Source organism: Maylandia zebra, unplaced genomic scaffold (assembly GCF_041146795.1).
Source record: "Maylandia zebra isolate NMK-2024a unplaced genomic scaffold, Mzebra_GT3a scaffold03, whole genome shotgun sequence".
Taxonomy (NCBI): domain Eukaryota; kingdom Metazoa; phylum Chordata; class Actinopteri; order Cichliformes; family Cichlidae; genus Maylandia; species Maylandia zebra.
In genome coordinates, this window is record NW_027490033.1 from 1,579,320 (window position 1) to 1,603,326 (window position 24,007).

Sequence of the window (24,007 nt, forward strand, 5' to 3'; positions counted from 1 at the left end):
GGCTGATAGTTGGAGCAGGCATCAGGAATACACATTGAAAAAACAAGAGGAGAAATCACCAGAGTCTTATAATCACATTCTGTAACTAAAGGGAGACGTTTTTCTATACAAATATGTTTTATGGACATTAGAAAAAAAAAAGAGTATTGACGTGAAGCAGGATTATGAAATCTCCATACATCAGCCAGCCCATAATGATCAAGAAAGCTCTGAATGACGCATGCTGACTTTGGACTAAGTGTACTTTTGTGTGAACTGTGGTCCATAGCAGATAATGAGCAGTTTAGGTCTCCCTCAAAGATGATATTGTGTGATGACATATTGGGGAGCCGCGCAAAGACATTAGTGAAAAATCTGTGATCGTCCCAATTAGAGGCGTAGATATTTGCTAAGATCAAAGGAAAACCATAAACTATATTTTCTGCACTTAAAATCCTGTAATTTTCTCATAAATCGACAGTGCGCCTTATGGATGAATTCTGGTTGTGCTTACTGACCTCGAACCGATTTTATGTGCTACACGGCGCTCAGAAACCTTTCAAAAGATGTTTTGGTACGACTTTGCTCAGCTACGAGGCCGCACCGCTTGATGGATTGTTGGAGCATTACAGCTACGAGGAGCCTCGCGGAGTGATACGTACTCTGCTTCAACGTAATATTACTGTATTGAGTGTGTATAAGGACCATAAATACGCACCTGTAAGAGACACGGTTACAAAGAGGGTTTCAAACTCCAGGCTGTCAGTCACGCAGTAGAACCTGGGAACAGAGCAGCTGCTTGTTATTATGCTCAGCGTCTGTTTACATTTTGACTGCACGATTGTGAGCTTTTTGTTATGCACAAAAACAACATTGTTTTCTTTTATTTATGGAGCATTATTATTTAATAAATGCTGATCATTTATTCCTGAGTAATTGTTTCATGTACATCTACGCTGTATGTTAATAAATGTGCCTGTGTGAGATTTGGGACACAGCTTTGACTAAGAACTCTCTTTTTGTTCGAACTTTCTGGCTTTAAAAATATCGAGATATATATCGTATATCGCCATCCAGCTAAAGAATATCGAGATATGAACTTTGGGTCATATCGCCCAGTCGTAATATTGCAATAGGTTGTCCGTTAAACTCAAGCGGGGCTTGGGCCCTGGCACGGCGTAGCCACACAATCCTGGTAGTAGTGACGCTCGGCTATGACGGCGTGCGGGTTACCAGCTGGCTTTCTCAGGATAGGGCTCCTGTGTGAGCGGTCGACAATAACGTCTTTATCCATACCCAGCACTTCACGTAGTAGCACGGATACGGCCGTGGAGGAGCTCGAGTCCAGGCCCTTTGGGATCCCTATGATGTGGATGTTAGCTCTCCGCTTCCTGCCTTCATCACATTTATCCTTCAGGTCAGACAGCTCCTCCTTCATACTCTCTACTGTAGACTGCAGGGTGGTCACCTCATCGCTCCACATTGACACCCCATCCTCAGCTTCTTTCACTCTAACCTTTACTCCATCAACTTCGCCGCACGTCGTGTGAGTGTAAACCACTACAACATGTAGACGGCCGTCTGCAGGCTGGATGTAGCACCACCGCAGAGACGTGCTGCAGCTCTGTTTAGTTACCCAGCTGACAGCAGAGGCTGTAGTTTACTGTTACCAACATGGAAAACTGAAGCTTCATCAGATGGAGCTACAGAGCTGGAGAACAAAGGAGACTGAGAGGCCAGAATGATGTGGGAGGAAACATCAAGAGCCTGTTTGAAAGGAGACACATGTGGATGCTGTGCCAGTCTGTGGTCTGTCAGAAGTCAGCTGAGTCACACTGCAAGAAGCTGCAGAATCTCAGAGGAGGAGATTTGGAAGTGTTTGTGGGACAAACTGGACTCAAAGAAAGAAGATGTTTGTGAAGTCTTTGGTGGAGGTGAGCAGTGTGAAGCAGAACACATGCAGATGAATCAGGAGGGAACAAACTGAGTGGGCGGAGCTGTCTGAGCCCCGCCCACACAAACACAGCTCTCTGAATCAGTAAAGGTGGGCAGGCCGCGTGTGGGCCGCGGGCCATACGTTGAGTATCACTGTTTGAAATGTGAACATTGTTCTGCTGCAGTCAATGGACTAAACCAGAGAAGAAGAAAACAGACTTTACCATGAAGATCCTCAGTGTGGATCAGTATAATATCAGCCTGATGTCTGCAGTTTAGTGTCAGCACAACTTTCACATCATATTCATCTCAGCACAACTAAAACATGCTGACTGACCTCAGAGTTTCAAGTTTACATCCTGGACTCTCCAGGAAACCACACAGATGCTTCACTCCTGGATCCTGCAGGTTGTAGTTGTCGCTCAGGTCCAGCTCTCTCAGATGGGAGGGGTTGGACTTCAGTGCTGCTGCCAGATAATCACAGCTGATCTTTGACAAACCACAGCTCCTCAATCTGTATAAAGAATGAAAGATGTAAGTTTATTAGACAAAGTGCTTGAAATCATTCAGTGTTTCATCATCTGTTCAGAGCTGAAGAAGGTTCAGAATGTAGAAGTTTAGAAAATGGAAACTCCAAACAGCTGAAGCCAACAGGAAGCAGCTTCAAACAAACACAACAAGAGAAAAAACTCTGAATGTTTCACATTAAAGTCGAACATTTCTCATAAAAACAGGACAAAGACTTGAAAAAGTCGTGTTTTTCCTTCCAGGAACCACATGGCTTCACTTTTAAAGGTGAAGTGTGACAGAAATGGACATATTTGAAGTCCAACACCTTTTTCCAGTCACATTATTAAAGCAGACAAACTACAAGCTCATTTTCATTCCAACAAGTCATCTTCTGACCTGGACTAACAACACTGGTCTCTATGTGCAGCTGGCTGTGAGACCAGTGCTCAGGGAGCGTCTACAAAGTGCAACACTGAAAGAACATCACACACTCATTTGCTTCCAGCACTTTCACACAAACATCTACTGTCATTATTGTCACCAAACTCTGTGGATCCTTTATTGCAAATTCAAATGGGATCAAATGGTCAGACAAAAGAGGCTTATGAGGAAATATGATGAAATGTTGTGTATTAGCAGCAACTTATTGAATCTTTTTCCTCAGAAACCAAACAAAATGATTGACAAACATGTTTTTACAAACTCAGTGTTGGACTTGGATCAGCAGGATAAGCTGATGTTTAAAGGCATTTGAGTCTCGCTGTATGAGAGTCCAGTTCTTACTCAATATTTATGGATGATGTTCTTTCAGTGTTGCACTTTGATCAATAAGGGACATTGATCACATGAGAAGTCCTGAGCCTAAAAGGATTGCAGCGAGTCGATCCAGTCCAAAAAAGAAAAAAAAACAAACAAGGAGCTGTTTCCTTTAAAATGATGACATCATCTTGCTGGTGATGGAGCCTCGAATAGGCTGCGCGTGAGACTCCATTATCAGCAACTTTTGGTATGAATGTGTGTGGATGTATGCATATGACTGACGACTAAAAGTCATGGACTGACGACTAAAAGTTTAACTGACTTGATACTGAGACAAAAACGGTGCTGACTTTAGGATTATTGAATGTCCACAGACAATTCACCCAGCCTGTAAAAGAAGGGTGGATGTTTTGTTTTGCTTTGTTTTGTCTGCAAGAACAGAAGAATGACAGAGACTAAAGAGCTGTAGCTTCACAGCAGTGTGAACTGCAGACTGAACCCTTTGGTTGCTAATTTTGAGCTACTGATGTTTGCATTAAGGAAATTGTGTTTTAGTAGCTGTGTTTTAATTAAGGTATTACATTATATTGTTGGGAATATTAAATGCTAAAGTGAAGAAAAGGTTTGATCCCACTCATGACTGAGCATGTTATTATTAACCATAGTGGGTCACTATAGAGAGTCAATTAATTTTAGAAAAAAACAAACAAACAAAAAACCCTCCACCGAGGTCTATGAATAAGAGGGGAATGATAGACAGCCACACTCAAAATGGAGATATGTAATGATAAACACTGGTCCCCGTCTTTTGGGCGCTCTCTTGAAGTAGTCAACAATTTAAAAGTAAGATAAAATAACAGGGGCATGTGCTGAGGGGTGGTGCTGCACAAGAACAAGAGTAAAATAAAGAAAATATTGTTTTTAGAAGTGCAAATTAAAATGTACCATTACACTCAGAGGATCAATATGAAGCTTGATATTTGTTAATTTTGAATGAAGTACATGACTGGTGACTGTTCTGTCCTGAGCTTTTGTTTTTACAGCACCCGCTTGATCACACCAACAGTTTCTCGCCACCGAAGAGGGGTACTTGCAAAAATAAAGAACGGGGAGGAATATCATCAAAACTGGAAACAGGTAATCCCCAAAGGGGGTGATAACGCCATAACTTTCACTATGGTCAAATTCTCAAAATTTGACCCTCAAAAATTCTTCAAACATTTAGACACAAAGTGGAGATTTAGATAAATATAATGTCGTAAACCACATAAGCATGAAGTATTTGATTCAATAACATAGTGAAATAACAAGCAGCAAAAGGTTGATCATGTTAATGGTGTTTATTCAAGGGTGCAGAGGAGATTATTATTATTAAAGACAACAAATGAAATAACGAAAAGTAGAAGTGGAAAAATTTGCGTTAACGGTAATAAAATCAAAAAAAAAAAAGAAATACTAACTAAAACTGTACTGAATGTTCACAAAATTAACTAAAATTAACTAGATTTATAGCAAAAGGTGTTTGGTTGCATTGATGTGTGCGTGCCCTGCTGTAGTGAAATTAAGGTAGTACGTTAGTCGAGTCGTCTGTGTTGCTGCTCCGTTCACGCGCAGAATCAGGTCAGGAAAAGTCGGGAGACAGCGCCAGAATAGAATTGAGGATGATTTTAATATGACTGTTTTGTAGACATAACAAGAGTCTTGTAGTGGAGAGGGACGTAATGTCCTCCTGAGACCCAGAGAATAAGAAAAAACAGGGAGAAAATATTTTCGTTTTTTCTTTTTTCTTTTTTTTTTCTTTTTTCTTTTAAATGAATCAAGTGTTATTAAAATAACAATCTCATAAGATGAAGATCAGGGACCAACCCAGAAGTCACTGACACTTCACTAGCTGTAAACTATTGGTTTAGGAATAAGTGATGGCACTGAACTGTCTATTTCACAAAAGTCAATTTATTTAGGATATCTGAGGAAGTACTGATTTTATTTGGAGACACAAAAGAACATTTGGCACTTCCCTCATCTCACATCTGTTTCATTGTTGTACCCAATCATTCTACAACTGAAATGCCTTGGACTGCTAACCATTTCAGGCAAGTGGAGTGAACCATATTTTGCTAGACTCTCATCAGATTGGGGCTTCCTTTTATTGATCTTTGGAGAGAAGTCTTCATTACTGGTATTATTCAGGTCTTGTTCACATGTTTGTCCCAGGTTTCTCAGCCAAGAGGAGCTTAAACCACAGATACTGTGAGTTCTTTTCACACATTGAGATCACTGATAACTTTCAGCAACGACGTGATCTCGTAGAAACAATTAGGTGTTATGGATTCAACTATAATTGCGACACTTATTTTTTTTTTTTACTTTACTGGAAAAGATTTCTGCATTTTACCCATATTTTATTTTTAACTCAAAATCAAAATTCCAGATTCTACTACATGTTGGTTTTGCACCAGATAGGACGACAGATTTCAGGTGGCCCTGTGTCTTTCTCTATTACATCTGCCACTGCATCTCGATAATCTTCTCTGTGGCTTTTAGTGGGTCCTGACCCTCTCATATTTTTGAAAAATCTATGTTTGAATCTCCCTTAATAATTGTGTTAAGAATTCTCTCCGCCTTTGTCAAAAGTTGGGTATTAGGAAAAAGTGAAATAAATATAAATATAAAGTCCCAATGTGTAGAGCACACATTAATAAATTAGTCATGTTCCCTGTGAAAGTAAATGAGCCTAATTCTTAAAGACCCCTGAAATTATTTACCAGATGTTTATTTTTTGAATAAAATAGAAATCTGAGTTTAACAAAACATTTTAATTGTAAATATCAAGCTTATCTTTCTTTCTTCCATAAAATGTGCTTGTGGGCACGCCAGCCATTTTGAAAAGGTGGGAAAAACAATTGGCAAGGCCACACCCCCACACATGGGATATAATTTTAAAGGTTCTGTTGTCCTCTCTAAGAAACATCAGGACTTAGAGGAGTGGCAAGTAGAGTATGAGAGCTACAAGCAAAAAACTAAATGTGTACTACAGTGCGAAAAAATGAATTACTGGGTCATCAGGGGGTCTTGAGGGACATTTATAAAAAACAAAAAATCCCACAAACCTTAAAAGTGCACTTGAAAAGCTCACACAAGAAGGTTAACCTAGCTTACCTAGAAGACCTCATCAGGGGGAGCACACTCCCCCTCTTTTTAGAGCTCACCCACTTAACTCGCATCCCAAGAAAACAGCTAACCCCAGATAAGGCAGCGTGATGTATCCCGAGATAACAGGACTGGGACATCTAAATAAATGTGTGAAACAATCGCCTTCAAAAGGTTATCAATTAACTTTAACCAAAATTAGGACCATTCGGTGCGGCAAGAGTTAATAGTTATTAGTCTCAACACCCAAGGATAATTAGAAGAGCATGACTGATATGATGGAACTGAGATTTTGTTACACTTAACTTTTGCAAAACACAAATAAAACTAAATTGAAACTAAGGATTTTCAGAAAATAAAAACTAGACTAAACTAGCAAAGAATTGGTAAAAACTAATTACAACTGGCAAAAAATTGAAAATCTGGAGTCGAAACTAAATAAAAGATAAAACCTAATGAAAATGGCGAAACGTTTAAAACTCTGGTGCAGAGATTGGCAAATCTGACCAGGAACGTTATAAAATGGATTGTCAGGACAGTCAGCGTTAAAGCCACATTTGACAGTCCATACTAGGATGGCATTGGACATCTTGGGGGTGGAAAGGGGTTGGTGTGACCAAGGTGTGGTTTGGCTTGTCGTATGTATATTTGAGATCATATGGCTCTGGATGGACCGGTTACCAGGGCATGGAAGGAGGACAGACTCATTAAAGGAGGAGAAGGAACTTGCTGGGATTGGAGATCCTCTGGGTGAGTGGTTGATTAAAAGCATGCATAAAATAGAAGTTATCTGTTGTTATTGATTGGTAATAGATTGATAATTGGCCACATTTACAGCTGTATTGACTTGTTGTGGACGTAGTCGACTTCAGGTTTAAGCACTCTAATTAACAGGTTGAAAATAGTGACATTAAAGGAAGAGTATGCAGCACCACCCTGTCAGACGCCAGTGATGGTGGAGCTCACTGATGAATCAGGTGAGCTGGATTCATGGCTGATTCAAAACTAAGATCCCCCTGCTGTGGTCAGTAAGGGGAGAAAAGGGGGAAATAAAATCAAGAATTAAAGAGGCATTTATAAACGTTTAGGTGTCAAGTGAAACGGGATAAAAGGGGGTGTTTTACTGTTATTTTAATATCAGCATTATTATTGTATGAGAATCATGCAACAAGTATTGCATCGATGATCATATATTGAAGCTTTTGACCTTATACTAACATCTGTGTTCCTGTGATTGTTATAACCTCTGATGAATCTTCTATTTACAGGTGTTAGGATAATGATATAATTTTTCATTGCAGGTGTAACCATGATCATTTTTATACATATTGCAACTTGTTGCTCATTGTAGAGTTGTGCTCAAGTTAATAAGGGTTAAAAGCTACAGTCAGCGCGAATGTCTGACTGATCTATTGAGGGGAAAGGCTTCGAGCATAGAAGGCCGCACGCGCTTACAAAACACTGATATCATGTTATTCTTTGTGATCTTTTCTTAAATTATGTCTTTAAGGTTAGTTTAAATAGTGGCAGTTAATTAAACGAGATTTATTAAAATATTAAATACCTGAGTCAGAACGTTACACGCGGATCACCTTAAGAGTCTGGGAAACTTTGTAGCTGCCTAACTTTTTTTTTTTGGATGTTCTAGCTCCGTTGATTTGACACATTGGAATGTGTCAAAAAAGGGGGGGGAAGGTTGAGCTTTAACATCAAACCAGGATTATTTGAACATTTTATAACTTCATTTGTGTCTTTAATAATTTAGGAATGGTAAAGCTTAAGCTAATAGCGGTCCGAGAAGACGGACCTTTTAGAGAATCAGTGAAAAAGCATAAACTATCATTTTCATGTTTAATCATTACTCATTGAAATGAACTGAATAGTGTTTAGAAGATTTGTTAATTTTTTGTCTTTTGTTAAAAAGAGGGGTTTCAATAATTTTCAGACACACCTTGCAAATGTGCTTATAACGAGTTGGCACTCGGCCTTTTGAAGGTCAGAAGCTTCGTTCGGCGTGACTGTCCGGACTGATAAAGTGTAAGAAATGCCTTGAGTGCGGAGGGCTAAATGCAAACATGCTTACACACACATAAGATATGATTAGAATAAGTCCCTGGGACATTCTGAATGTTTAGACCAATTCTGAATCACTAGAAGGTCAGTAGATAACAACATTAGATTATTAGGGTTAGGAAGAGAGGTGTTTTGGTTTTCTGTCTCTTACAGAGAAAGGAACAGACACCAGACGAGGTCACAGAGATGCGAGGATCCTCCGTAGCAGAGTCAGACACAGTGACTGCCGAGACATCAACTGGGTCCAAGGGTCATGGCGTTTGGGCTCCAGCTAGTCACCACAAAAGGATGGATCCCATAAACACAGCAATAACCATGAAGGGGTTGGCGGAAATCCGGGAACACCAGACCAACGAAGTTCGAGAGGCTTTTGGGCAAAAAGGGGACACCTTCCTGTTCCTTTTTCTGGAGAATACAGAGATCGTTGTTTGAAATCGAGGCAGAATAATCCCCTGGTCTGTGTTACGACTGAAGGGTTGTCTAACCCCTAAGGTTGAAGAATTAAGAGCAGAGGATCACCCAACTGGACGACACTGGTAGCTGCAGCAATAGAATAAGGGCTGAAAGCAGTGGGAGACAAGGAGGTTGTCATCTGGACCTGCTACTGTTGGAATCCTAGTTTTTCTTGCATCTGAATTGCGCAAACACAGAGGTCATCCCACATATGGTTCGCCCCTCAGGGGGACAAAGGACCTCAGGAGTGAGAAGAGATGAACCCGGCCACACTGGGCTACAGGGTGTTTGTGAGGTCATTATTCTAATGACCTCTTCAGGGGGAATTGTAAAATTATGATATTATTTTATGCCATGTTAGACCCCTAATTAAAGATGGTGAATTATTATGTAGTTTTAGTTTGCATTATTCTCCTGAATTAGAAGAAGCTGATAACTATTGCATTAGTTAAACTGATTTGCATTACATTAAATTGCTGACTTGTTGTGAATGAATGATATTGTTTTATGATGCATTATATTGCTGAGTTATAAGAAATACTGTTCGCAGAAGGTTATTGTATAACATACCATAATAGACCCATTTCTGTAATATACTCACATATCTATATTATTGCTAATATATATTGTAATATATCTATATCACTAAAGCACTTCTGGATGGATGCAAACTGCATTTCGTTGCCCTGTACCTGTGCATGTGCAATGACAATAAAGTTGAATTCTATTCTAATTCTATTCTATTCTATTCTATTCTGTTTGGCACAAAATGAAATTATTTGGCCTCTCAGATGCTTTTAGAGATTCCCAAATGACTGATGATGACATCTCTGGGGTCTGATTGATAGAAAAAAAATCTCTTTGAGACCTTTTGTAACTGACAAACTCTTCATCTGCTAACAACACTGAGTTGAATCTCCATGGCTGATAGTTGGAGCAGGCATCAGGAATACACATTGAAAAAACAAGAGGAGAAATCACCAGAGTCTTATAATCACATTCTGTAACTAAAGGGAGACGTTTTTCTATACAAATATGTTTTATGGACATTAGAAAAAAAAAAGAGTATTGACGTGAAGCAGGATTATGAAATCTCCATACATCAGCCAGCCCATAATGATCAAGAAAGCTCTGAATGACGCATGCTGACTTTGGACTAAGTGTACTTTTGTGTGAACTGTGGTCCATAGCAGATAATGAGCAGTTTAGGTCTCCCTCAAAGATGATATTGTGTGATGACATATTGGGGAGCCGCGCAAAGACATTAGTGAAAAATCTGTGATCGTCCCAATTAGAGGCGTAGATATTTGCTAAGATCAAAGGAAAACCATAAACTATATTTTCTGCACTTAAAATCCTGTAATTTTCTCATAAATCGACAGTGCGCCTTATGGATGAATTCTGGTTGTGCTTACTGACCTCGAACCGATTTTATGTGCTACACGGCGCTCAGAAACCTTTCAAAAGATGTTTTGGTACGACTTTGCTCAGCTACGAGGCCGCACCGCTTGATGGATTGTTGGAGCATTACAGCTACGAGGAGCCTCGCGGAGTGATACGTACTCTGCTTCAACGTAATATTACTGTATTGAGTGTGTATAAGGACCATAAATGGCACCTGTAAGAGACACGGTTACAAAGAGGGTTTCAAACTCCAGGCTGTCAGTCACGCAGTAGAACCTGGGAACAGAGCAGCTGCTTGTTATTATGCTCAGCGTCTGTTTACATTTTGACTGCACGATTGTGAGCTTTTTGTTATGCACAAAAACAACATTGTTTTCTTTTATTTATGGAGCATTATTATTTAATAAATGCTGATCATTTATTCCTGAGTAATTGTTTCATGTACATCTACGCTGTATGTTAATAAATGTGCCTGTGTGAGATTTGGGACACAGCTTTGACTAAGAACTCTCTTTTTGTTCGAACTTTCTGGCTTTAAAAATATCGAGATATATATCGTATATCGCCATCCAGCTAAAGAATATCGAGATATGAACTTTGGGTCATATCGCCCAGTCGTAATATTGCAATAGGTTGTCCGTTAAACTCGAGCGGGGCTTGGGCCCTGGCACGGCGTAGCCACACAATCCTGGTAGTAGTGACGCTCGGCTATGACGGCGTGCGGGTTACCAGCTGGCTTTCTCAGGATAGGGCTCCTGTGTGAGCGGTCGACAATAACGTCTTTATCCATACCCAGCACTTCACGTAGTAGCACGGATACGGCCGTGGAGGAGCTCGAGTCCAGGACCTCTGGGATCCCTATGATGTGGATGTTAGCTCTCCGCTTCCTGCCTTCATCACATTTATCCTTCAGGTCAGACAGCTCCTCCTTCATACTCTCTACTGTAGACTGCAGGGTGGTCACCTCATCGCTCCACATTGACAGCCCATCCTCAGCTTCTTTCACTGTAACCTTTACTCCATCAACTTCGCCGCACGTCGCCGCCATGCTGTTAGCGATCTCATTTCTCAGTCCTTGCACGTCAGCCCTTATATTGTCAAAATCTTCTTTCAATGCATTTCTGAGTTCTTCTTTTAACAGCGTACTAATGTCCTCTTTAATGGATTGAAGAAGCTCCAATTTTAGAGCAGTAGGATCCACATCACGCGCGTCTGTTGAGTCTGCTCTTCAGCGGCCGTAGAGCTGGACGCTGCCCTTTGGCCATCATCGATACTCTCGCCCGAGATCGCACCGGGGCTAAAATATTCACCTGCTCAGCTGTTTTTGATCAGTTTGAGCCTGTGTGGTTTGATCAGGTGGAGGAACGATGTGATGCTATAAAGACATCATCTTGTCCAAATGATGTTGTTCCAACACGTGTTTAAAAAGATGTTAAAGGTTGTCGGTTCCGACATCTTAGCGATTTTTAACAGCAGTCTTAGTTCAGGTGTTGTACAGCCTGTTTGAAACATGCTGTTGTACAGCCTGTACTAAAAACCTGATCTGGATCCTCTGTCCGCTCAAACTTCAGGCCTATTTCAAAGCTTCCCTTCCTGTCGAAGATTTTGTAAAAGATTATATTTGTTCAGCTGCAATCTGTTGTAAAGGTTTCAGTCTGGTTTTAAAGCTCTTCACAGCACTGAAACTGCACTTTGGAAAGTTCTTAATGATCTTTTATCAGCCACTGATCAGGAGACTCCGCTGTGCTTTTGGATCTGACTGCTGCCTTGACCACAGCATCTTGACCTCACCATTGGAGCATGGCGGCATCAAGGGCGCTCTATTAGACTGGTTCAGCTCTTTTATTAAATCGCATTATTACATTTGGAGCTTATATTTGACGGCAATTTGAAAAACAGCTGAGCTCAGTTGTACAGCGGTCTTTCTTCAAACTGAGGCTTTTATCTAAGGTGAGATCATTTATATCTTTTAAAAACCTTGAACGGGCGATCCACGTTTTCATGACGTCCCAGCTGGATTATTGTAACTCCTTATATGTTGGAGTTAGTGGGACCTGCCTGGCAAGACTGCAGCTGGTCCAGAAAGCTGCAGCTCGTCTTCTGACACAAGCTCAAAGACATTTATCGTCCCAACAACCACATATACGCTGGTCCCTCGCTGTAACACAGTTCACCTTTGGCGGCCTCGCTGTTTCGCTGATCTTTTTTGTGCAATTTTGCATGTTTTTGTTTTTTACAGCGCATTGTGTTCTGCGTCCTGATTGGCTGTAGACCATTGTCAGCCAATCTCGTGCCGTGTCTCCTGTACAGTACAGAATGTGTTCAAATTTACAGCAGTGTGACTCTGCAGTGCTGCACTGTATGTTTGTACGTTTTGTCCCAACAAACAACAATGATGACGAGACGTTTTGCACCTGTGGTAGCAGCCAAAGGCAGAGGAAGATGCTGACCATCATAGTTTCAACAAGGAGGCAAAAAGGTTGTAACTGTCCACAACAAGAACATCGTAAGGATGGAGTCAGCTTTGGCTTTGTGGCTCAGTGACCGCAGGAAAAAGAACATCGTGCTGGACACCAACATTATCTGCAGAAAAACTCAAAAGCTTTATGAAACTTTACCTGACAGCGAGGAGCCCAGGCCATGGACGAGTGCTCCTCACACAGAAGCTCATTTAATGCCAGCAAAAGGCTGATTTGACACATTTCAGAAACACTTTGCTTTCACTCTTTAATAATGAACTTATTTTTCTATGAAGGTTTGAACTTTGTTTAAACAAGAGAGAAAAGTGTGAAAATGTTCATGCCTGTCTGAGAAAAGTGTAGAAAGTGTGCAGTGAGGGTTTAACTGCCTTAAAACTTCTATAATACTTGTAAAACATAAAGCTGCTACTTCATTCTGAGACTTATTTTTAGAACGTAACTCGATAAACGAGCGACCGCAGTACTGTATTGTGTTTATTTTGAAAACTCTCAACAGGATCTTCAGATTTATTTTGAAAGCTTTATCTGGAAAACACAAACACATAAGCAGGAAACAAAGAGCGTGATATGAAACGATAGACGTTTTCATATGGTCATCATATATACATCGTTCTATCGAACAGCCCCAGCTCCTGCTGTCAGTCTCTGTAAATCTGCTCTGAAAACACAATTGTATTCACTGGCTTTTAATACAGCATGAGAGTTATTTGATATTTGATGTGTGATATTAATATTAGGAGTTATTTTAATAGTTATTTTGGATTCTTGTACAGCACTGTGGTCAACGCTGCTGCTGTAATTAATGTGCTATAAACACATAAACAATCTGCAGTTAAACATCCAAAACTAAAGATGTGATCGCTGCCTTTAGAAAATGTGCTGATGCACAAGATATCAGCTCCATTAAGGTGGAATGTGGCCGTGTTAGAAACATGTTGGAAGAAGTTTGAAGCTGAAACTGTGAAGCTGAGAGTGAAAGAGCTCCAGCGTCTGTCACAGGAAACTTTCTTATTTCCACACTGATGAAAGCATCAAGCTTTGATTTCCTGCTGCTTTTATTGAGTCACACTGTGAAACTGAGCCACAGCTGAACCAGCATCCCTGTACAGCAGACACTTACAGCGCTTGGCTGCTTCCATTGGACCCTCTGCACAGAGCTTCAGTTTCCTCTTCTGGTCCCAAAGTGCAGAACAACAAGGTTTCAAACAGCTTCGTTCCAGCAGCATCAGCCACAGACATGCAGAGAGAATCCTTTGGTTGTGTTGTGTGTTTGCATATCTGCTGTGTTGCTTTGTGAGGATGGATCATCTCCTGCAGCTCCAGATAAACAAGCTGGACCTGAACCTGGTAGCTTCACTTAGAAGACACTTGTGACGGGAACGTGTGAGAAGTTTTGTGCAGACAAGTTTGGATTTAGAGTGTGGGACGAGCTCTCCACAGTCTTTGTGGAGATCCACATTCTGCATACTGCCTGTGAGAAGCTGCAGACATTTGTCCTCCAAATCCACTGAGCAGCTGCTCGTGGTGGTATTAGCTTCATGTGTGCGTGTTAGCATGAAGCCTCGGTCACACTCTGCTGTGGACACGGTCACGGACAGCTGGACGCCTGATGGACGAGTCGTCCGTCCTGTTAAACTTCTTTGAGCATGAGAATAGCATAAGAAGCTCAGTGGACACTGTTCAGGGTTTTAACTCTCGCTTTCTGATGGGTTTAGATTTTATTATTGTCATTTGTATTAGGAAATATTTAACCATATATTCTTAGAGGTGTATAATCAATTGTGTAGTGATAGGATGTGTGATCTTTAGCAGGCTGCAGGGGCTTGGTGTGTATTCCACACTAGAATGCACACCCACATCCTGGGAGCACGAGAGAGGTCGTACCTTCTCTTATTGTTTTATGGCAGGATTAACGTAGCTACGTCTGTTCTAGTCTAAGTGCTTTTTGTTTAGATGAACTGCTGGACTTCCTCACCATGTTATCTAGGGTGAACCATCTAGGGTGAAGGGGGGTCTACCCTCTTCCTGACCAAGGATGTTATATGACCCTTTGATCAGCAGTACCACACACACACACACACACACACACACACACACACACACACACACACACACACACACACACACTATTCTTTGTTCACATGTATACCTATGTGAGATGCTATATGTTAATGACCCTATGCATATTCATGTAACCACAATAAAAGGAGTGCTATGGGGAGCCTGGCTGAGAGTCTGATGGTGGTCAAGTGGTGGAACGACGCTTGGCTCCAGCCAGGTCTCCCTCATGCATGAGTAAACCAGAGAACTTTGGTGCCTTGTGTCTTGCTTTTTGCTGCGTAGCAGATTGTCCTTAACGTTCCAGTGGATAGGTTCAAACTACAAACCTATCACTTTCACTTCAGCTTCACCAACAACAGCACAAGCAGAGCAGCCCACTGCCTGCATGGCTGGGACAGCGCCCCCTGGTGACTGTAAACCACTACAACATGTAGACGGCCGTCTGCAGGCTGGATGTAGCACCACCGCAGAGACGTGCTGCAGCTCTGTTTAGTTACCCAGCTGACAGCAGAGGCTGTAGTTTACTGTTACCAACATGGAAAACTGAAGCTTCACCAGCTGGAGCTACAGAGCTGGAGAACAAAGGAGACTGAGAGGCCAGAATGATGTGGGAGGAAACATCAAGAGCCTGTTTGAAAGGAGACACATGTGGATGCTGTGCCAGTCTGTGGTCTGTCAGAAGTCAGCTGAGTCACACTGCAAGAAGCTGCAGAATCTCAGAGGAGGAGATTTGGAAGTGTTTGTGGGACAAACTGGACTCAAAGAAAGAAGATGTTTGTGAAGTCTTTGGTGGAGGTGAGCAGTGTGAAGCAGAACACATGCAGATGAATCAGGAGGTCAGCATCAGTGTCTCCTTGTTAGGGATGGGTATTGATAAGATTTTAACGATTCCGATTCCATTTTCGATTCTGTTTAACGATTCGATTTTTTATCGATTCTCTTATCGATTCTTTTTTTTTTTTTTTAAAAAGGAGAACACTAAGGTCGATTAGCTCAGAGCTTTGTTTTATATCTTCTCTTTGAACAAGATAGAAATTTAGGAGTAACATGGCCTTACAAACCCAACAGTGAGATCTTGAGAGATCCAGCCTACGGCTCTTCAATGGGGTGTCACAGGGTCCCCAGGAAAAAAAATTGTAAATGTAAAATAATAAAATAAATATTCTTGTGAGACATATCACATATTGACGGGGTCGGGTTATGTTAAAAAGTATAAATTGTTATACTTTGTTCATTGGTTCAAAGGTACCCCACACTTCTTTTTTTGTTTGCTTGTTTGTTCTGGTGTATTTTTCATTTGAACTGTTACTCTGCCAGAGTACTCATATTTACAAGATGGCATTGAACGCCCCATTGGTGTATCAGGAAAACTATTTTGTACGTATGTTCCTTGAAGGGGATATAAGTCGTTCTTTTTTCCACCGCAGCGAAGGGCTAGGAGTAGGAGAGGAGCTGCTGTATGTTTTTGTTATCGAATCGATCTGATTGTGAAATAAAGCATATGCAGTGAGAAAGCAACTCCAGGAGTCATCCCTGCCTTAAAGCTGCAACATTCTTCTGTAGCAATAACAAAGTATAACATAAATTGTTCTGTGGCAATTACACAAGAATATCCAGTAATGTCCCTGCCTACAATTAAACACATTCACTTACCAAAAATCGGGGGCATCTGCTGTAGCAAATGGGTGCAAGCCTTTGACCACAAACTTAGACACTGCTCGGTGACATTAGTCTATCCTGGCCTGAAAGGAGACGCTACCGGTAGACTGCAGCGAGAACTGCCAGCATCTGAGCCAGACTCTGTCTGTCTCTCTCATCATGGTCACCTACATGTACAGTAATGGCAGGTCTTGTAATAAGGCAGATTGCGCTAACATAATATGCACTGTTAGTTGATTATTTACCTGCCGCATTAACGGGAGAGGACGTGCAAACGTTAGCGCTGCTGCTGGGTTGAGAGTCACGAGTCCGGAGCGGAATTAAAAACGCGTGTCATCGCGTGTTTTGTGAGCAAATGCTTTTGCATATTCGTAGTGTTTCCTCCCTTAAATGAAATATCTACTTTGCAAGTTGCCCTGTTGTCATCGGTTCTCATAAAGTATAATCAAACTTTTGAGCGTTTGAGCCGCTTAGGCGCCGTGTTTCCTGCCAGGTAAATGACGCTCCGCAACGTGGTGACGTCATTCGGGGCGACTGGAATTGATAAGGGAATCGTTTGCAAAAATGGCAAACGATTCCAAGGAATTGAAACAGTGGGAACCGGTTCTCAACAAGAACCGGTTTTCGATACCCATCCCTACTCCTTGTGGTGGACGGTAAAAGAATAAGAGCCAACGCTCCCGTCCACCCTCGGCATGAAGCAGTGCTGTTTCTGAAACAGGAGGACAAGTCCAGAGAAGACAGAGGAAGCAAAGATGAGGGTGGGACAGGACAGCAGGACTTCCTTCACACCTGCAGCTCCATCACACTGCTGTAGCTCCTCTTCATCACACATGTACCTGCAGCCTGTCTTCGAGTCCAGGAGTCACCTCCACACAGTGTAGAAGCCTCCTGTGCAGACCATGTAGTCCAGCCTCTGTCAGGGAAGTCGGCACTAAAGCCTGAAAGACTTCAATCTGTCTCTGCTCCACCCGAGAAAGACCAGCACCGTACTTGTTGTGCATTCAAGGAGGGAACATCAGCGCTGCATCGTGGGAACAACACCGCAGGAACAAAGACACAGCACGGCCGATGAAGGACGAGGACAAAGGAAAGGTGAGTGAGAAGACCCTGGTGGTGTGGACGGACCTGCAGGGGCTCCAAGACTGAGGAGCAGAGACGTCCATGTACCAGCTGAGGATGCTGCAGTGATCCAGGGAGCTCGGTCCAATCTGAGGCCGTGTGAACTACGTGGACCACAGTTTCTTCACAGACTTCAGCCACGTGAACATCTGGAGATCCAACAGTGCACGAGCTGTGAGCCATCAGCTGTTTCTCTCATCAGCTGCTGTAATGAGAGCTGCTGGAATCATCTCGAGCAGCAGGAAATCACTGATGTTGTTTCTAACCAAAGATATGGGACTGAGCTCCGCTGAGCTCCTTCTACTTTCATCCAGATAGAAACTGCTACAGTCTGCTGATTATTGCTTTGCCTCCATCACACGAGCTCTTTATCCTGTTCTTCACTCTCATTGGTTCTTTGTCTGCTTGTTTTTACAACAGTAGTCTTCTGATTGGTCAAAGGAGACAATCAGCTGTGACTAAATGTAGCTCCTACAGCAGTGATGGGAATAACTACTGAAGCTAATCCAGTATCAAAGCTCAGGAATCAGCAGCTCCCACCTCGTTTTCTTTCAACAACTATTTTTAGCTGCTGTGTTTTTGTGTTTCTGCAGACCTCAGACATCCTGCTGCTCTGGACAACTTTTTCATTCTTTTGTATCATTCTTTTGCTTTTCTTTTATTATTATGTTATATGTATTAATATGTGAAACACTTATTCTTTGTGTTTTTGCTTTGCTCCTGTCAAACTGCTTTAATAAAATCTGCTGCAGTCTAAACTGTGGACGTTCCCTTTTTAAGCCTTTGTGAAACAATAAAGGTTTAAATCTGAGTATTCATCTATGTTAGTGTTTAATGGGTCTAATAGGTTGCTTTGGCCTTTCCCAGTAATATCTTCCCTTGCAGTCTGTGGTCCAGGCTTCTAAAACCATCCCAGGTTAACAAGAACTACAATCTAGAGGAGAGCTGCCATAACAGGTGTGACTGATGAGATCTGACCTGCAAGGTTACTCAGGTTTGTTTGTATCAGGACAAGCAGGGAAGCCGCCTGGACGTCAAAGTAGTTAGAGCTGGGCGAGTGTCCTCACCCACATCGGCTTCACAACTCTGCATCACCTACTGAGTAAGACTCAGAGCATCAGAGATTAGAAGGTCTACAAAGAGCTGAACCAGACTTCCTGTATAAAGGTTTTAGTTCCACAGATCGACAGTGTCAGCACAACTAAAACGTGGAGACTGACCTCAGAGTTTCAATTTGATGTTGTGGATTCTCCAGAAGAACACACAGATGCTTCACTCCTGAATCCTGCAGCTTGTGGTCTCTCAGGTCCACCTCTCTGGGATACGAAGGGTTGAGCTTTAGCACTGCTTCCAGATAATCACAGCTGATCTCTGACAAATCACAGCGCTCCAATCTGTATAGAGAATGAAAGATGTAAGTTTATTAGACAAAGTGCTTCAAATCATTCAGTGTTTCATCATCTGTTCAGAGCTGAAGAAGGTTCAGAATGTAGAAGTTTAGAAAATGGAAACTCCAAACAGCTGAAGCCAACAGGAAGCAGCTTCAAACAAACACAACAAGAGAAAAAACTCTGAATGTTTCACATTAAAGTCGTACATTTCTAACAAGAGTGTTTTAAAGACAGAGTCACTGATGATCATCTTCTGCCCAGTAAAACTTTGGTTTTCCACATGTGAGTGTTAATGATGCACAAAGACTGTGAGTGCAAAGAGGGAGCGAGGAGGATGACAGAGAGATGGTACAGGAGCATCAAGAACCCGGCGAGGAAATGAGCAGAAGGACTTTGGAGCCTGTTGGATTGAAGCTTTCACAGAGACGTGTTTGACTGGACACCACCAGGACAGACTTTTAATCCCAGGATTTGGATGAGCTTTCTGTCTTTATGGTCACAAATGATGCTGTAACTCTGTGACTGTCCTGGAACTGTCAGCAGTGTGGTTACGTCCTTTTGACCTGAGTTTCCACAGCTCTTATAACAGCAGTGTACATTCAGACTGAGACATGCTTCAGTCTGTATGGACCTGTTTCTGTAGCTGCCACCATCATTCTACGGTCGTGTCCAAATTCATGGGCTGCATCCTCCCGAGGACCCGGCCTTTGCGGTCTACGTGGGCTGGGTCCTCAGAAGGTCGGGTAGGCTGGAAATAAACGGCTGGGGAAATTGGACGGTCTAGCCTTCTGATTAGCGTCACCGCTGTCTCGGTGGAGTTTAATAAACTCAGCCGTCTGCTCCTTGCTATCTAAAATATAACAGGACACTGGCGTAAATTCTCGACCGTCTCATACTTCTGTTTAATCAGTTTTCTGTTTGACGTTTAGTCAGCTCTGTAAAGACCAAGGAGGAACCCACCTGGGGGATTAATAAAGTTTTATTTTATGTAATCTAATCTAATAACTTTAATCTCAGCCAAACCGATTTACTCACGAACAAACAAAACACTGAAAAAAGCCAAACAATAACATTTTGAGGTTGTCTAAGTGACTTATATATCACGTTTAACCTGAGTAGCGAAAGTCCGCGGTGATCTGAAAATGATGTGCCGGGAGTTGTGCCGTTCTCGGCGGCTTCAGTGACCCTCGAGCTCCCGGCGAGCTATCGAGCTGGTGGGTAGCAGACGTCTCCGAAAACGTCGAAGCACTTTTGCAAATATGCGGTATCTTGATAAACCGAGCAGATATTTGATGTTTACACAGCTACTTTCTCGCCTGAAAATATGTTAAAAGTTTATTTTGTGACCGAAAAAGATTAGTATGAGTAATTTTAAAACTTAGTAGCGGCCGCCATTGTTGGAAACTGGAGTTTGGCTGGGCCGCGCTATGAATTCTGGGATATGGTAGGCCACGAAGGACACACCCGACCCATCCTTCAAATTCGGGGAAAAGGAGGACGCATTTGTTGGCTGCATTCGGAGGAGTCTACGAATTTGGACAGCCTTCGACGTGTCGCTGTGACGTAATCGGTCTACAAATGCGGCCTCAGGAGGATGCAGCCCATGAATTTGGACACGACCTACATGTTTGTACATCAGCTTATCAAATACTGTCTGCTGTCTTCATTTATTACTCTTCACCTGCTTCACTGTCACTGTGTGGGCGGAGCTGTCTGAGCCCTGCCCACACAGACACAGCTCCTCTCTGGAGCAAAACTTCTGCTTCATCTCCGCCTCTTTTCTTCATCCTCCACCTCTCTTTTCTCTTCTTCGGTGTTCTGCAGCCACAGAGCCTCACAGCCATTAGCACGCCCATACCTGAGCAGCTAGCATTACCCAGCATGCCGTGCAGCAGTGTCAGTTTGTAAATGTGCAAGAATTCCTGCTCCAAACTGTTTCACAGAGTGCTGTGTGCCGTGACCTTTGACCTGCTAAAGACAGTCAGCTGTGGATTATTCATTGTTGTGTCTGATACTTAGAACTGTGAGGAAGAAGCTACACAGTTAATCAGGGTCCCCTCTCTCTGAATCAGGAAAGGTGGGCAGGCCGCGTGTGGGCCGCGGGCCATACGTTGAGTATCACTGTTTGAAATGTGAACATTGTTCTGCTGCAGTCAATGGACTAAACCAGAGAAGAAGAAAACAGACTTTACCATGAAGATCCTCAGTGTGGATCAGTATAATATCAGCCTGATGTCTGCAGTTTAGTGTCAGCACAACTTTCACATCATATTCATCTCAGCACAACTAAAACATGCTGACTGACCTCAGAGTTTCAAATCGACATCGTGGATTCTCCCGAAAACCACACAGATGCTTCACTCCTGAACCCTTCAGGTTGCTGTAGGTTCCACTCAGGTCCACCTCTGTGGGATACGAGGGGTTGGACTTCAGTGCTGCTGCCAGATAATCAAGGCCAATATCTGACAAACCACAGCTCTTCAATCTGTATAAAGAATGAAAGATGTAAGTTTATTAGACAAAGTGCTTGAAATCATTCAGTGTTTCATCATCTGTTCAGAGCTGAAGAAGGTTCAGAATGTAGAAGTTTAGAAAATGGAAACTCCAAACAGCTGAAGCCAACAGGAAGCAGCTTCAAACAAACACAACAAGAGAAAAAACTCTGAATGTTTCACATTAAAGTCGTACATTTCTCATAAAAACAGGACAAAGACTTGAAAAAGTCGTGTTTTTCCTTCCAGGAACCACATGGCTTCACTTTTAAAGGTGACGTGTGACAGAAATGGACATATTTGAAGTCCAACACCTTTTTCCAGTCACATTATTAAAGCAGACAAACTACAAGCTCATTTTCATTCCAACAAGTCATCTTCTGACCTGGACTAACAACACTGGTCTCTATGTGCAGCTGGCTGTGAGACCAGTGCTCAGGGAGCGTCTACAAAGTGCAACACTGAAAGAACATCACACACTCATTTGCTTCCAGCACTTTCACACAAACATCTACTGTCATTATTGTCACCAAACTCTGTGGATCCTTTATTGCAAATTCAAATGGGATCAAATGGTCAGACAAAAGAGGGTTATGAGGAAATATGATGAAATGTTGTGTATTAGCAGCAAGTTATTGAATCATTTTCCTCAGAAACCAAACAAACTGATTGACAAACATGTTTTTACAAACTCAGTGTTGGACTTGGATCAGCAGGATAAGCTGATGTTTAAAGGCATTTGAGTCTCGCTGTATGAGAGTCCAGTTCTTACTCAATATTAATCAAAGCTCTGTAACTTTGCTTCACTTCAGTAGCATCAGCTCATGTTCACATGTTGATTCATGGTTTTCATGGTTGATTCACCTCATTTTTTTAAAAATGACCTCTGACAGGAAAGTCTCATTTCTGCTGCTCAACACTGAAGAAATTTAAACTTTCAAAGCGATGACAAATTGGAAAACACAGAGCTGTGTCTCTTTTTTTTTGTGTGTCCCGTTTGGATCTTTAGCCATCAGAATTGTTGTCTTAACGCCAAGAAAGATGCCAAGCGGATTTATTTTACCAAGTGGATCATCATGGCCTTTCCATATTGGTCCATTTGATTGACCTTTATTATAATTATGAATTTATTTTATTTTCAGTTGCTACAAACGGGACAGACATGACTGGGGGACAGGACAGGGAGAGAGAATGAAAGAAAGAGAGGGAGAGAAAGAAAACCAAAGGGGAGAAGAGACGGTGAGAAAGGGGGGAAGAAAAAAAGAAAAACAAACAAAACACCTGGATCACCTGTATGGAGAAAAAAAAAACAGAAGAGAAAGCAAACAACATAATAAAAACAGCACCATCACAATAAACTAGCTAGTAGTAGATAACAGTAGATACTAAATAATAAATGATATTGTGCAGCACGCAAGATAGACAGCGCACAATGTGCTTAGAGGCAGCAGCCATAAAGGTGTAGTCCGCGTCTGTGAACACCCGTGTGTACACCTGTGTGCACACCTGTGTGGATCAGCATGCTTGTATTCCAAAGGTTTCTCCATGTAACGATCTGCTAGGGAGTGTGGGGAGCCATAGCCCCGTCCCCCAGGGTATGAAGCAGGTATGGAGGAGATCCAGGCCCCAGATATCCAGAGGCCCCAGAGTACAAGGACCCGAGGAGGACCACCAAAAGGGGGGGAATCGCCAATCGGCCACCAGGAGTGAGCCGGTACATACATGAGCGCCCAGCCCCAGACGACAAGGACCACCAACACACCAACGTCTGAGGGCATCAGCCACCGGCAGGGAGTGTGGTGAGGGGAGATAGGCCTCCGTACTTTGGAGGGCCTGAGATGTACCCAGAGAGGTGGAGTCTAAGACCCAACCTGACACATAGACACAGACGAACAGGCGCACGCGGACACCAACGTGCATTCCCACCCCATATGCACAACCAAATACTCGGCACTCACCCAACGTGTAGACAGACACAAATATAAACTGCACAGACCGTCGCACTCCCCAAACATACTCTATATCCCAAGTCCAGGTACCCCCGCCCTCAGAGGGGCAAGCCGCACCTAAACCCAGGAGATGTAACCCTTCTCTCTGGGGCGGAGGCAAGCGGACCACCTCTTTGATTAGAGCTGTCTCTAGTCAAAGCAGAGATGGAACGATGCCACTTTTTATGTCCGATATCGATATGAATCCAATATAGTCGATTTTATAATCAAACGTTTTTTTAATATCTTGCTGCATTTTGTATAAGTTCATACTCAAGTTTAAAAAATCTAAACACTAAAGCTGTTCAGTTATACCTGTCTGCAAAAACACACTGCAGCCAAAACATTAGACAATACTGATCTTTGTATTTTGATGCGGACGTCTAAAACTCTTTGGTTGTGAATAAAAGAAGTGCAACATCAGCACAAAATAATGTTTCTATTGAGCAACTAACACAAACAGGTTGTAGAATGGAGCCTTTTATACTCACAGCTGAACAGAAACAACATCCAGAGTGGAAAACAGTGCAAACAACTGCAAACAGGCTTCA

General features: G+C 42.3%; 1 protein-coding gene across 1 annotated transcript in view; it reads right to left on the bottom strand.

The window, feature by feature from the left end:
* LOC112432436 (protein NLRC3) overlaps nucleotides 1-24,007 on the bottom strand; it is a 3,307,575-nt gene that overhangs the window by 1,505,453 nt on the left and 1,778,115 nt on the right. The window contains exon 42 of the mRNA XM_076881152.1: nucleotides 18,806-18,979. Within this exon, the coding sequence (XP_076737267.1) occupies nucleotides 18,806-18,979 (174 nt within the window). The remainder of the gene's footprint in view (nucleotides 1-18,805; nucleotides 18,980-24,007) is intronic.